At 45.1% G+C, this 15,887-nt stretch overlaps 1 protein-coding gene and 1 long non-coding RNA gene across 5 annotated transcripts in view; one reads left to right on the top strand and one right to left on the bottom strand.

Annotated features, from left to right (window-relative positions):
* BCL2L11 (BCL2 like 11) overlaps positions 1 to 15,887 on the bottom strand; it is a 94,681-nt gene that overhangs the window by 41,780 nt on the left and 37,014 nt on the right. For all 4 annotated transcript variants that reach the window (XM_077925492.1, XM_077925493.1, XM_028724931.2 and 1 more), the window contains exon 2: positions 14,145 to 14,289. In XM_077925492.1, the coding sequence (XP_077781618.1) occupies positions 14,145 to 14,191 (47 nt within the window). In that variant the 5' untranslated portion in view covers positions 14,192 to 14,289. The remainder of the gene's footprint in view (positions 1 to 14,144; positions 14,290 to 15,887) is intronic.
* LOC114594801 (uncharacterized) lies at positions 2,874 to 6,024 on the top strand. The gene is made up of 2 exons (XR_013392119.1): positions 2,874 to 3,452; positions 5,218 to 6,024. It is a non-coding gene; the product is annotated as an uncharacterized LOC114594801 (long non-coding RNA).

The following is a 15,887-nucleotide window of genomic DNA, read 5'->3' as shown; positions in this document are numbered from 1 at the left end:
AGCTATTGTGAGATATGTAAAATTTTGTTGCATTTTCACCACCAAAGTGACTTCTCTGAGGTGCAAATCTGGGCAGTGTATATGGAGGTCCTGGGCTCCCTGCCTCCTTTCAGCCTTGCTGATGTGGTCCAAAGGAAAGCAATGCTATACATTTTGCACCAGCTTGGCTCCAGTAGCAGCTGCCATCCAACCACCTTAGGGACTCCACTTCAGATGTATGCAGGGTTTACTCCTTAGCCCAGGGGACAGCAAATTTTACCTTGCCTTGGCTGGTTCACTCTAGCGGAGAGCCCTCTGTGGGCCGGATTGTGCGCGCCTCCCTGTTGGCGTCTGCGCAGATGCAATTTCCAGCATCTACGCATGCACAGATGCAATTTCTGGTGCCGTGGAAGCGAGTCCCTGTGCCACGCTGCACCGGTTTAGTGCAGTGCGCAGGGACTCGCCGAGCGGGCAGCTCAGTTTGGGGGGCAGCTCGTGGGCTGGTTAAATGACCCACGTGGGCCGTGGCTTGTGGCCCACGGGCCTTAGGTTGCCTACCCCTGCCATAGCCTTTTCTTTTCCTGAAGATGTTTCGCAAGGCGGTGGGTATGGATTGCTCCTTGGGGTTTATTCCTGAAGCCTTTTTCACAAATGAGTTTAGCTATAAGGCACGGGAGGTTTAGGATCAGAGTTTTCCATCTACATGGGCTACCTTCCCAGGTTGATGAGCCCTATCTGCTCCTCATTTCCCTCTACAGCTCATGTAGAAACCACCTTCTTCATCAAAACCCAGTATTGATCTTGTCTGCTCAGTCTGCCAGAGTCTGTCTTCACATGCAGGGGAATCCCCTAACTTACCAAGGGTTTGAGATCCATCAGCCACCCTCACCTGGTTTAGCCAGCCAATCAAAGCTGTTCCTGGGGTATGACTGCTGTTGCATGCTAACAGCTTCTAGGAGCCACAGATGAGAGTGTGGGGGACCCTCATCAAAGATACTACCCATCCCCTAACACCCCATACACCCCAATTTAAAAACAACAAATTAAAATACATTGGGATTTTTTTTGCAATTTAAATTGAATATATAATTGGAACATTGCTCTGAATCTTGTTTTACCGTGAATGACGTTTATTTGCCTTGCTACTAAAATGTGAAATGGGCTAAATTATGTTTCCAGTTTTCCTAGCTGATTTGTTACAATATTCCAAGATGCCAGTAGATGAATTAATCTCAGTTTGGAACACATCCTCTCTGATGAGAAAATGGCCTTTCAATCTGATCTGTGTTCACTCAGATTTTGCCATTTCTTTCAGTTTCAGGTCGTTAGGATTTGAGGAACAAGTTGGATAAATGTTTTCAGTATTGCAGGAATTAAGATGAAAAGGGGGGGGGTCTCTATGAGTCCGAATGAGAAAGATGAGAAAGCTGAAATCCCCTTCAAACCTTCTTCCTCTGTGAAATCCCCAATTGGGAGTTGCTACAGACTCATTAGTAAGCATTTGTTCCCAACAATCCTGAGTCACACTGGATTGCTTGCTTAAGTTTCTCCAAAAGCCTGTCATAACTGCCTTCATTCTGCTTTCTAGGATGCCACTAACCAGCACTATTGCACTCAACCAGAAACAAAGCCCTTTTTGACCCTGCAAAAATGTATAATGTGGCACAGGAGAAACCTATGCCCCACATTCAGTGCTTTTCAGGATAATCCTATGCATGTTTATTATTTATTTCTGTAATGGTTGCCAGAAGGCAATTCCCTGTCTCAATGTTTCCCAAACTTGGGTCGCCCGCTGTTTTGGGACTACAATTCCCATCATCCCTGACCACTGGTCCTGCTAGCTAGGGATGATGGGAGTTGTAGTCCAAAAACAGCTGGAGACCCGAGTTTAGGAAATACTGCTCTATCTGAAGGGGTCATCCACTTGAAATTCAAGTATTGCCTTAGATTAAGAACCACGAGAAAATAACAGGGAACGTTACCTGGATGTTACCTGCACGGTAGACTGAGCCAGGCACACAGGTCACTTGTTCAGTTTCCCCCACTACGTTGAGATGTATCTCTATTTAAATTATAGCAATTGCTTCTAAATCTGCATCTATACCTAAAGGTAAAGGTAAAGGTACCCCTGCCCGTTCGGGCCAGTCTTGCCAGACTCTAGGGTTGTGCGCTCATCTCACTCTATAGGCCGGGAGCCAGCGCTGTCCGCAGACACTTCCGGGTCACGTGGCCAGCGTGACAAGCTGCATCTGGCGAGCCAGCACAGCACACACGGAACACCGTTTACCTTCCCGCTGGTAAGCGGTCCCTATTTATCTACTTGCACCCGGAGGTGCTTTCGAACTGCTAGGTTGGCAGGCGCTGGGACCGAACGACGGGAGCGCACCCCGCCGTGGGGATGCGAACCGCCGACCATGCAATCGGCAAGTCCTAGGCGCTGAGGTTTTACCCACAGCGCCACCCGCATCCCCTGCATCTATTCATCTATGCATCTATACCTATACACTAGCAAATTTGATGCAAATCATTGTTCTCTTTTGTGGCACTGTGTAAATGGCCACACTATCCAAAGGAAACGAAACCCAGTTGTGTCACTCCTGGTGTTTCCCGCTGTTTGGGGACTGGGGCAGGGGAGAAGCCTGTGAATATTATTAATGATATCTTTCTTTTGAGTTCTTAAGCTGCCGTGTTAATATATCAAGCTGATTTGAGGACTACCGTACATTCTATTCTTGCTGGCTTTTCTTTGCTTGTGAACCAGAGCCAGGGCCTTTTCAACACTGGCTCCGGCCTGGTGGAACGCTCTGTCTCTTGAGACTAGGGCCCTGCTGGATCTGATGTCTTTCCGCAAGGCCTGTAAGACAGAGTTGTTCCGCCTGGCCTTTGGCTTGGAATCAACTTGATCCCCTTCCCCTCTTTCCTCTTTCCATTTTTCTTTCTCCTTCTCTGATGGAACTTGTGATGGAACTCCTATTTGGGGACTTCCCTGGCTTTTTTCTGGCCCACATTGGACCAGTCTGGATAGTTGGCCTTGGTGAAGATTTGATGTTTTCATCCCCAAAAAGTTTTTGATTTGAGTTTCTACTGAAATGAGGCTACATTTTAATGTTGTATTTTAACCTTGTTTTTAAGTTGTATTTTAATCAATTGTTTTTATACCTGGTGTTAGCCACCCTGAGCCCGGTCTTGGCTGGGTAGGGTGGGGTATAAATAAAATTTATTATTTTTATTATTATTGTGTATTGAGGTAACCTGTGTTGCTTTTCAGGAGAACAGCAGAACATCAAGTGCATCTGATGAAACAGGGCTTTCCCCATGACTGGCAGAGTGAGGCAGCTGCCCTCAGGCAGAAGATACGGATGAGCAACAGTGAGGTGTCGGAACTGGGTGTGCCGCATGACTTGCCCTACAATCTCCGAACTCATCTGCTGCACTCAAGTGTGCTGGAGGACACTCAGCTACAGAGTGTTGAAGTGAGTTTCCACCGATGTGCAGGTCAGCTTCAGTATTTGGAACAGAGTGGTGGTGAGAATCTCTGCCACCCCTGTTCGTGGCATTGACAGCTTATATACACAGCAAGGCTAAAATCCTAAACACACTTACCAGGAAGCCACACCATTGGCTACAATGGGAAGAATTGAACATAGCCCTATGGCAATCATTCCAACAGCGGAAGCTTTTCAGCCTGTCACGTAAAACACCCCCGCTCCTTGTGTCCTGGGGATTCTCTTGAACCCCCAGAGCCAATTTTCAGGGGCACAAGGGAAATGTGGAGGAAGGGAGAAAGCCATGTTGTGCTTGCAAAAGTAATAAAATCATAGAATTGTGGAGCTGGAAGGGACCCCAATGGTCATCGAGTCCAGCCCCCGCAATACAGGAATCGCAGTTAAGTCCCTGTGAAGTCTTTTGCTAGTGGGATTAGTTACTTGATCCCATCCAATGGCACTTACAACTTTTGAGTAAGTAATGCATAGGATTGCACTTGCACCAGTTACTTTTTCAAGTGCTTAATTTCCCTTCATTTCCCACCTCTCCTCCAAGGGTCTCAAGGTGGGGTACATGGTTCTTTTCTTCATGTTAACCAACCCACCACAACAACAACCCCATGAGGTCGGTTAGGCCAAGAGACAGTGAGTGGCCCAAGATCACCCAGTGAGCATTGTAGTCAAGTGGAAATTTGAACACTGGTGTCAGGGGTTCAGGGAGAGAGGCGCAGATGAGGGAGGAGACTGAGAGCGAGGGGGAAGGATCACAGGGCGACGAGGAAGAAGATGACAACGAGTCGAGGGGTTCCATGAGTCTCTCCAGTGAATCGGAGGATTCCCAAAAGGGAGCGCCCCTGGTCAGGCCAAGGGGAGCCACAGGGGGGAGTAGTCAGGAGCAGGGCAGCAGCAGGGGAACCCCCAGTGGGAGTTGGAGATCGGGACCGGCTTCTCCGCCGGAACGGAGTGAAGGGGGTGGAGTTCCCAGTGTGTCAGACGGAGCAGAGCAGGAAGCAGAGAGGGGAAGGAGATCGGGGCAAGACATCCTGCCGGAAGGGGCGGAGAGTAGTACCGAGAGCAGTGTAACTGTCAAAAGGAAGGTCAGAAGCAGCATACGCGCGCCAAGTTCAAATGTGGAGGCGCGCGGAAGTGAGGAGAGCCCGGAGGAGGAGCCTGGTCCCAAAGCACGGAGGAGGGGGGAGCAGGCGTCAGAGGATTCAGCCTCTGGGGAATCCCGGAGGGAGGGAACCCAGGGGGGCAGAAAGACCCTGCGGAAAAGGAAGGAGAGGAAGAGGTGGTCCAGCGCAAGCCTCTTAAACTGGTTCCCATGAATTCAGAAGGGACTTCAGCGGTCTAAGCCTAACAGACGTGGGGTCACGCGCCTCGGATGTGGAGCTAACAATGTTCTTCAATAAAAGCTTTTGTACATAAGCTGGACTTGGCGTTGGTCTCTTGTGAGCTGGGACCTTGGGTGGCCCTGACAACTGGTCTCCAAGCGCTCTAACCACTAGACCACACTGGCTCTCCACTGGCACCTTGGGGGTTGTTTTTTTCCTGGCCTGATACCCGTGCTTCTAAAGCTGCAGGACCTTGCATTTTTAAAAGTGCCTTTCTCTCTTTCCAAAAATGCACGTACTTTTGCTGACACCTTTCTACAGACCACATTTATTTTAAGAAATAGACATTGCAATAATTGCCTCCTCTGTGCTATGTTTTCTGTGCTGGATTTTTGCAAGGACTGTTTTGTCGTTTGCAGATTTCAGAAAGTACCGAAGTATAACATCATCATCATTATTTTTTGCATGGTTGTTTTTGTCATATGCCAAGTGAGTGGTTATTTTGTGTGTGTTGGGCAGGGGAGAGCTCGGATTCTGCATCCCATGGTGAGGCTCATTCATTGATTTGTGTGGGAATGGAGCACGGTCAGCTTCTCCCATAAGGAATTCAGCATCTGGCTGGGATGAACCCATATAGATCCAATTCTTTGTGTTGCTTTTAAAAGCCATGCCATGAGAGAGCGCTTATGTGGCTTAAAAGAGCAATGACTCACCCCTCTCCCCCTCCTGGTTCCCATGAAGTCAGAAGTCACTTCTGGTGCTAATATTGACAACTGAAAAGAGAAAAGGGCCAGCGAACAAAGCTCACATGACTGCAATGGACTCTAGGTACACTGAGAAAATTCACACAGAGATGCCTATGCTGCATGCTGCTTTGTCTTCCCTGATTCCCAAGAGAGCTGGGCATTTATTACAACAGGCCTCCAAGGTATCAGCTACACAAGCTCTGCTCCATTTGCAGCATTATTTTGGTGCCTCCTGGGACTGCATCCATCCTTGTATTCAAGTAAACAGACCCATCAGCAATTATTTTCTTCTTCTTCTTCTTCTTCTTCTGGAGACTGATCCTACAGATAAAGTTCAGCATTGTCACCGGTGCAACAATAGGAGAGAAACCAATTAACATAAGACTAAGGAAAAGACTGGGTTTATTTCATTTGTCCCTGCCATTGTAAAGATAAGCTGAATTGGTTTCTGGGAAATGTACATAAAAGTATTTACATTTATTTCTATGATTTAGGACTCACTTTTTCTTTATCGGTGTGCCCAAAGTGACATACAAATTAAAGTTTTAAAAAAAAACTTTCTAGAAAAAATAGTAGGACACACACACACACACACACACACACAACATTAATAAACCCTAAAATATGACAACAGTTGTTGTTTGAGAGACTATTAAATCAACAGTGGCTGGTGAAAGTTTTTCAGAATAAATTTTCCTCTTCCTCTGTTGTTTCTTTCACCTGTATTGAATTTTAGATTGTAAGTTCCTTGAGGCAGGGACTAGTCTTCTTGTATTGTCAGGCAGCCTGTACATGAGTATATAAAAAGTAATAATCAATAATGTCTAAAGTTGCAAGGCAAAGCAAAAAGGTGGTAAATTGTTGTTGGCACCAGAATGTCCCAGAGTAGGTTACAACAACAGTATTAAAAAATTTCAAACAAGTTACCGTCACAACTAGAATGTCTTCTATAGATAGATAGATAGATAGATAATAGATAGATGATAGATAGATAGATTGATAGATGATAGATAGATAGATAGATGATAGATAGATGATAGATAGATAGATGATAGATAGATAGAGAGAGAGATAGATAGAGAGAGAGATAGAGAGATAGATGATAGATAGATAGATGATAGATAGATAGATGATAGATAGATGATAGATAGATATAGATAGATGATTGATAGATAGATAGATAGATAGATGATTGATAGATAGATAGATAGATAGATAGATGATAGATAGATAGATAGATAGATGATAGATAGATAGATAGATAGATAGATAGATAGATAGATAGATAGATAGGGCAAGCATCAAATCATGGGGTAAAGAGGTGCATCTTCAGCATAACAATGGACAATATGTAACAGCTGAACAATGAAGGTGCCAGACATATCCCTTTGGGGAGGGAATTCAACAAATTAGGGACTGCCACAGAGAATGCCAGTGTGGTGTAGTGGTTAAGAGCGGTAGTCTCGTAATCTGGGGAACCGGGTTCGCGTCTCCGCTCCTCCATATGCTGCTGCTGGGTGACCTTGGGCTAGTCACACTTCTTTGAAGTCTCTCAGCCTCACTCACCTCACAGAGTGTTTGTTGTGGGGGAGGAAGGGAAAGGAGAATGTTAGCCGCTTTGAGACTCCTTAAAGGGAGTGAAAGGTGGGATATCAAATCCAAACTCTTCTTCCAAACTCTTCTTTGTGGTCCCTTCCAACTCTACAATTCTATGATATGATTCTATGATTATACAAAGTAATAATATATCAAATCATATAATATACAGTGATATAATATAATGTTATGTTATGTTATTGTAACAACATATAAATATGCATGTCTGGAAAAGATACACCTGCTTGATTTCTGGGTGTCAGGCTGTTAACAGACACAGAAGCACCAAGTTAAAAAGGACACTTAACAACTTTATGTCCCCTCATATTTGTTCACCATTAAATGCCAGGCTACATCAGAACCTGAGGTTGGGAAGAAGCAAATGAGTAGCCAGGCCCATAAAAACAAGATGCATCTGTAAGCTGGAGAGGCATACGCCACTATTTGCACAACTGCTGCAAAAGCATTTAAAGGACCAAGATGTTAATCTCATTATAAATTGGTTGGTACAGCATTCGGGGTACGCAGTCCCCCCCCCCCCCACGTTTGCTGAAATTCAAATATATGGCTATGGTGATAAAACTAACTGTAAAGAAAGGTGACCATTGTTTAACAAAACAACAAATGTGGAATTCTTATCACCGGTTAACAACTTGCTTTTCAACACCTCACTGCGGACTACTGTGCAAATGTTGACCGGCGCATGAAACTTGACAAAAATCCTGACTTATTATCCCTTTTCTGGTCTCCCACCACTGACTCTAAGGTAGGTAAACATTCCTATAAAAACACAGATGTTGAACATTTTTGTTAATGCTATATTTCTGAAATATGGTCTGGACTGGGAATGTTTGCCCAATTAAAAGCACTAAATTATAGCACCACATCAGTGCTAGGAATGTTAACAGTGTGACACAAAAACACAAGGTAGTGCCATGTAATGCCTAACGAAAGCAGTTGGATCCTTGAAAGGAAGTTTTACTAGCTGCTAATTCCAAGTTTCGATTCCTTGCATTTGCTGTTCAAAAATATATATACTAATGAAAATAGGCCTCAAAGAGCACTCTTCTGCAATGATTTATGCGTTCGGCTAATGTCTCATGCTGTGAGTAAGCTCCTCTGAAACCAATAGGGTTCTTCACAGTGTGTAAAGTTAAGCTTGCATAAATCATTTGCCGAATGAAAAACTGGATAAAGGAGCGCCACTAACTCAGAATGCAAAACCCTATTGGATATTGTAGTCGATCTAGATGAATATGAAAGTTGGAAGAAAATTGCATCGCAGCTAATCTGCTTGGAACTGGATCAAAAAACAGTCAAGCAGTGGTTGTTCTATATAGAGTACATAACAGCAGCAGTCTAAAGCCCTTGAGGTTGTGGGTTTAAAAAATAAATAAAAAATTATTCCAGCATTTGTAGCCACCTTGCAGGGCTATCCTTCTCAAGGCAGCTGGAAACACATCAAAACACAACTGATAACAACATATAAGGAGCATGGAGGTTGGGAAAGACCTGCCCACCCTTTCCTTGGCTGCCCTACAATCTTTGCATCTGTGGGTCTTGGCAGAATCCGCAAGGAGGGAGATAGGCGGCCGCAAGCGCCTGTGGCTCATTTGCTGCCATCTAGCTATTTAAGGGACACGGGTGGCGCTGTGGGTTAAACCACAGAGCCTAGGACTTGCCGATCAGAAGTTCGGTGGTTCGAATCCCCGCAACAGGGTGAGCTCCAGTTGCTCGGTCCCAGCTCCTACCAACCTAGCAGTTCGAAAGCACGTCAAAGTGCAAGTAGATAAATAGGTACTACTCCAGCAGGAAGGTAAACGGCGTTTCCGTGCGCTGCTCTGGTTCGCCAGAAGCGGCTTAGTCATGCTGGCCACACGACCTGGAAGCTGTACGCCGGCTCCCACGGCCAATAAAGCGAGATGAGTGCCGCAACCCTAGAGTCGGCCACGACTGGACCTAATGGTCAGGGGTCCCTTTACCTTTTAGCTACTTAATAAGGACTTGCAGTGCAGCAGGATAACACAGGAAGGGGAGGATCCTTGGGGTCTGTAGTGAGGACACTACCCTTTTCTCTTTGTTTGAATTTGCATTTATGTGAGCGCTATGAGAGCATGGTGTGTGTGAATTTGATGGACCCTCCTTGGTGAGAGGGAGATCTTGTCAAGAGGGTGTTTTGTTTCCAACTTACTCTCATCTATCTTCTGGTGAGAGCTTACATTAAGGGAGGGCAACCTATGTAGGAACTGGATGCTCTCCTAGAAAGCACACTTGCGTGATGGGTTGGTGTGTTACTCTATTGTTGGATTATGTTGTTGGCATGTGCTTTTGGGAAAATAAGATCAGAAAGAGAGTGGTGGGTGGAAGGAACTTTAATTCAGGCAGTTACAGGACTGGCGAAATATGGTGTGTGGGTGAGCAGGCAGTTAGAAAGGAAGGACAGGGGTCAGGTGTCTACTTATTATCCCTCACCCTTCCTGTGATTCAGTTGTTCTGCCTCTGTAGTCAACAGTCTGGCTGTGCACTGCCAGGTTGGTTCACAAAGAGTCCATACGGATCCATAATTGGATACTGAATGAGGGAGCCAACCTGGTGTGTGTTACTGAGACCTGGGTGGAGTGAATCTGGAGGAGACAACAGAGCCTTCAACAACTCTGTGAAATAAAAGCCCAAGGCCACCCAGTGAGCTTCATGGCTGAGTAGAGACTCGAACCCTGGTCTCCCAGGTCCTACTCTGACACTTTAACCACTCCAGCCACTCATCAAAATACTCTGAGGCCACCCAGCCTGGAATGAAGAGAACCATAGCAAGGCAGTCCTACGAGTACCTGTAGGCTTGTCCACCAACACCTCATAGTGGCACGCAACGCTACAAGGTTGTTGTCGCATCAAAAAAGAATCTTGTAGGCAGCACCTTTATGACTAACCATGTCTTGTGGCATAATCTTCTGTTGTCTTTGTCAGACTCATGACGTGTTATCGTCTAGCGCTCATGCGCACACTGAAGGATAAAAAATGTAAACAGTAGGGTCAGAAGGCCATGCAATGGAGAGAGAGATAGTCTGTGGCCTTTTTAACCAAAGCTCAAGTGTATAAAAGATAAAAATGGTGACGATCCACCACAGCAGAGGTATTAGTAGTGATCACAATCTTCCTGGCTTTGCTATGCTAATTTAGAGAGCTGGGATGGCAGAGAATAAATTCTAGGAAATTTTTTAATAAATTCTAGTTCAGCCATTTGCTTCTGAGTGTTTTTGCAGGGGAACAATAGCAGGAGAGGGCTGTTGACCTCCCTGTGAGCAGGGTTTTGCTCTAATCTTCTGCAACAGCCGTCTAAGCTCTTGACCATCATCACACCCAGTGGCAAAGAATCCTACACAATGAATACTCAAAGTGAAGAGTATTTTTTGCCACCAAAGAAGCTACTGTCAGTGAATCTCACAGGTAATTCCAATTTCTAATATTCCAAAAGAGGGAGAAGTGTTTCTGTCTAGCTACTTCTCCACACACTGTGCACAATTTTAGAAACCTTTATCACTTTTCCATTTGGCTCCCTCCCTCCCTAAACTAAAGGGGAAAAAAAAGTCCTATCTAGTAACTTGTCTGATATATGTAAACAGCTGCCTCATGTGGTGAGCCGCAAAACTGCAGGTGGTACTTGGTGAAATGTCCTCAGACCTGGGACTGACTTCACCCACCTAGTGGACCCCTCTTGACCGGAAGGAGTATAAGAGGGCTTCCTGCTCAAGTTGGACATACTGTTCCTGTATAGGGCGTCCCTCAATTCTCGTCTACAATTTAGTTTTACTTACTTGGTTCTGAGTTGCTTCCTCACTTTCCTTCCTAGTTATTAGGTAAGGTTTCTCCTCGCTCATGGGAGGCTTTTACTGTAAATTTCTCCCTCTATCCACTGTCTTCACACTATGCATGGTTTTAGAAACCTCTATCGAAGTAGAGTTCTCTCCCCCTCCCCCCCAAAAACCACCCTACCTGCTCGTAGCTAGCTTTGTGTCAGGAGCTGCTGGGATCTGTGAACAGCTGAGAGCTTAAATATGTATTTGTGCTTAATGTTGGGTGGAGGTATATGGCTGCAGACCAGATCTGGCCCATGAAGCCCTTTCAGCTAACCTAACAGCCTCTTCCATTTTCTTTCTTTTAATGATGATAAAGCAACAACCCTGTAGACTGGTTTCCTTCCAATTGCAGCACTCCATTGGGTGTTTTCCAGGATGGGGATGAAAACTGAGACCTCCCTACTTCTCAGATGATCCCGTAGATCACTGTGGTATGTTCGCAAAAGGGATGAAAGCAACTCTCTCCTTAGCTGATCTATGTGGATCAGCTGAAGAGTGGGGGGAACCTGTTAGGGAGGTCATAGTCTTTGTGTGTCTGTGACAGTGCATCAAGTGTGTGTTGTGTGTTAAGAGGTGTGTGTTGTAAAGTATTGTGTGGCCCTGCTCACTTTTGGAATGCACCCAGCAATAACTTCCCACTAAGGTATTGTGACACCCCCACACACACTGAAAAACTTTCTCCACTCCTTATTTTTAACAAGTTTGGCTGTCAGGAGGTGCAGCCTTAATCAGGACTGAGACTATAGTGTGTGTTGTTGTTTAGTCGTTTAGTCGTGTCCGACTCTTCGTGACCCCATGGACCAGAGCACGCCAGGCACTTCTGTCCTCCACTGCCTCCCGCAGTTTGATCAAACTCATGCTGGTAGCTTCAAGAACACCATCCAACCATCTCATCCTCTGTCGTCCCCTTCTCCCTGTGCCCTCCATCTTTCGCAACATCAGGGTCTTTTCCAGGGAGTCTTCTCTTCTCATGAGGTGGCCAAAGTATTGGAGCCTCAGCTTCAGGATCTGTTCTTCCAGTGAGCACTCAGGGCTGATTTCCTTAAGAATGGATACGTTTGATCTTCTTGCAGTCCATGGGATTCTCAAGAGTCTCCTCCAGCACCATAATTCAAAAGCATCAATTATTCGGCAATCAGCCTTCTTTATGGTGCAGCTCTCACTTCTATACATCACTACTGGGAAAACCATAGCTTTTACTATATGGACCTTTGTTGGCAAGGTGATGTCTCTACTTTTTAAGATGCTGTCTAGGTTTGTCATTGCTTTTCTCCCAAGAAGCAGGCGTCTTTTAATTTCGTGACTGCTGTCACCATCTGCAGTGATCATGGAGCCCAAGAAAGTAAAATCTCTTACTGCCTCCATTTCTTCCCCTTCTATTTGCCAGGAGGTGATGGGACCAGTGGCCATGATCTTCGTTTTTTTGATGTTGAGCTTCAGACCATATTTTGCGCTCTCCTCTTTCACCCTCAATAAAAGGTTCTTTAATTCCTCCTCACTTTCTGCCATCAAGGTTGTGTCATCTGCACATATAGTGTGTAGGGATGGGGTTTAACCCATTCGTTCTGCCATGACCCTGATGGAAACTGATTGGCAGCTCTGGAAGTTTCCTAGCTAGGGTTAATAGCAGCTTGGGAGAGGGGTTGCAGAAGGGGACTTTTAAAAACCTTCTTTGTGCTCTGCAGTACGGGGCTCCCTATCGCACTTGGTGGATGTTACAGTGCAACAAAACCAGGATAAAACAACAGCAACCCAGTAGGCCGTAACACAATAACACTGGGGAAGCATTAAAGAACAATAAACCAGAATAATGTATGGACAGTCTAGCATAGAACCATCACTTAGGCACTCTTATTGCAGCATATACCCACAAAAACACACCATTGTGGAGGGCCCCACAGTCTTCCAGCTTTCTGCAAGAGGCAGTTTAGAAAAAATGCTCACTTCTTTTGTTGTTCATAATTTAGAACTTTTATTTAGTGTGCATCTCCCCCCAACAGGATGCATCGGCTTAACCAGGCAATGTTTCCTGCATGGCAGGAGTTTTAAAATCCAGTTAAATCTGTGCTGAGAGAGGAATTATTGCTTCAATTGCTCGGCAAATCTGATTAATGCCATGTAAGATTATTTCTGGCACAGGAGGGAGTCATGCTTGATGCAAAGCAATGCAAACATTTGGCAAGATAACTGGCCTCATTTTAACATGATGTTTCGTCAGGGGGTCTCACACAGAAACAGTCATTTACCTCAACTCAACCATCAACGAAGAGAAAAGAGAAGGAGGGGGGGAAACCCACGACCAGGAAAGCCAAATGTGGCACTAATGAAAGTGATGTGAAATTCTTTGATCTTAGAGTCTGTGGACATAACTCTGTGCAGCGCCAACAGAAATAAGTAGTGACATTTTGTGGGGAACAATTGCTAGGTTAGCTTGTTGGGCTGGGTGGGAGACATGTTAATCTGTCAAAACCAAAACCAGTCTCCATACGGAAAAGAACTCCCAAACCCACAGTTGGGCAGTATCTATATTAGAACCAACCAAAATGTCACGGAATGCCAAGCACACTTTTGAGCTTTCCAAAATTCTTCATCAGGCTAGACAAAGAAGGGTGGGGAGTGAGCGAAAAGCAAACAAGCAAAATTGGGTTGGCTCTTACTGTCATACAACTTTATACAGTCAAATCTTCCTTCAAAGAATCCTTTATTAAGGGCACTGAGAGTTCTTGGGAGATGCTTGTTCACCCCTGAGAGCTAAAATTCCCAGTGGGAAGAGGGATTGATTGTTAAAACCACTCTGGGCATTGTGAACAATTCTCAGAGAATAATTCCCAGTGCCTTCAGCAAACTGCACGTCGCAGGATTCTTCGATGGAAGTCGCGAGTGTTTAAAGTGGTATGATACTGCTTTAAAAGTATAGTGCAGATGGGGCTGAGGTGCTGCTGGATCAGTCAGCCTGCAATCACCATCTTGTCAGAATCCAGTGTTGCTGGGAATCACACATGGGAAGAGAGCCTTTTATACTTTGAGAAGATGCTTCCGGAGCTCTGCGCAGTCTGCTTGGGTTTTCGCAGCGTAAATCCACCCGCTTCCACATATTTTATGCTCCTATGAGGAGGGACACATTTGGAGGAAAGAGTGGGCAAAGCTTACCAGAGCTGTTGCAGTTCAGGTCCTGTTTGTGACATTCCCATAGGCATCTAGCTGGCCACTGTGAGACCAGGATGCTGGACTAGATGGGCTACTGGCCTGATTCAGCGGCCAAGCTCTTCAGCTACAGGCAGTCTCTTGTACCACACTGAAAAAGGGATGATTTGTGTTAAGTTGTGGGTGAACATATCAGACAACACAGTGATTCTTCAGACAGCTCTTGTTTATTCACAGGCCAGAACAGAACTGAACTGAAGGGTTCAGCCAGCCTGCTTATATAGAGCTCCACTACAACGCAACAGTAACAACTTTCTGTAACTATCCAATCACTGAACGTCACTTTCAATTCCTTATTTGCATATGTGGACCTGAGTGAAAACTATCTACAGTATCCCCCTGCTGGCCCAGGGTGAGAACTTCAGTACATAACAATTTGGTTCCAGCTTATGAAGCAGTGAGTAGGGAGAGGGGCACACAACACAACCAAATCTCACCTTGCTCATACAGCAAACGCGCTAGATACCCATAGGCAAGTCAGCTTCTCGCACTGCTCAATCTCCTTTTGCAACCCGGGGGTAATTATGCCAACCTTACAGGGTGGGTGTAAGGATGATAGGAGAATTATGTGAAACTCCTTGACCTTTCTATAGTGCTGTGTGCTATTTTAAGGCAAAACATGCGCCACCACTTTCTGTATGAATTTTCTGCCTCATCTTTGACATCAACTCATCTCACATTTGTGAAAAAGTGCCAGATGCCATACCACATTAGAAGGAACAATAAATCAGAAAGTGACACATACATTTGTTTGCATAAACCTGTTTTCAAGCGGTATTGATGTGAATCTAAAATTAAATTTTGCTGGTCAGCACTCAATCTACTGTTATGAACTTGTCCTGACGGTGTAACAGGTATTATTTGGAATTGTCACACACGCACACACACAGACACTTTACTGTTATAATCATGGTTTTATATGAGTAACCCTGTATTCTGACCTGGTACCTTTTGGTGAATGGTGGGATATATTCATACATTCACACACACACACAAGATATACACCATAAAGTTGGGTTGTTCTAAAGCAGGCGCCAGGCGTGGTCAGAAAGCAGATCAGGATATACTTGCAGACTAAGAGTTCCTCCATATGTCCTTTTTATTGCATATTCATTATGGTTTGCCATATACTTTCCCATTTTCACAGTGGTCACACTGCTTCATTTCCAGCCAGTGCATATCCCTTAACTTTCTACTGAAATCCCATAATTTTTTATACCAGAAATGTTCCGCTTTATTTTTGTTTCGCTTTTGTTGCACTATAGAATCATAGAATCATAGAGTTGGAAGAGACCACAAGGGCCATCGAGTCCAACCCCCTGCCAAGCAGGAAACACCATCAGAGCACTCCTGACATATGGTTGTCAAGCCTCTGCTTAAAGACCTCCAAAGAAGGAGACTCCACCACACTCCTTGGCAACAAATTCCACTGTCGAACAGCTCTTACTGTCAGGAAGTTCTTCCTAATGTTTAGGTGGAATCTTCTTTCTTGTAGTTTGGATCCATTGCTCCGTGTCCGCTTCTCTGGAGCAGCAGAAAACAACCTTTCTCCCTCCTCTATATGACATCCTTTTATATATTTGAACATGGCTATCATATCACCCCTTAACCTCCTCTTCTCCAGGCTAAACATGCCCAGCTCCCTTAGCCGTTCCTCATAAGGCATCGTTTCCAGGCCTTTGACCATTT

This window comes from Podarcis muralis, chromosome 3 (genome assembly GCF_964188315.1).
Source record: "Podarcis muralis chromosome 3, rPodMur119.hap1.1, whole genome shotgun sequence".
In the NCBI taxonomy this organism is placed as follows: domain Eukaryota; kingdom Metazoa; phylum Chordata; class Lepidosauria; order Squamata; family Lacertidae; genus Podarcis; species Podarcis muralis.
The sequence above is the reverse complement of the archived record's forward strand: the minus strand, read 5'-3'. Positions and strand labels throughout refer to the sequence as shown.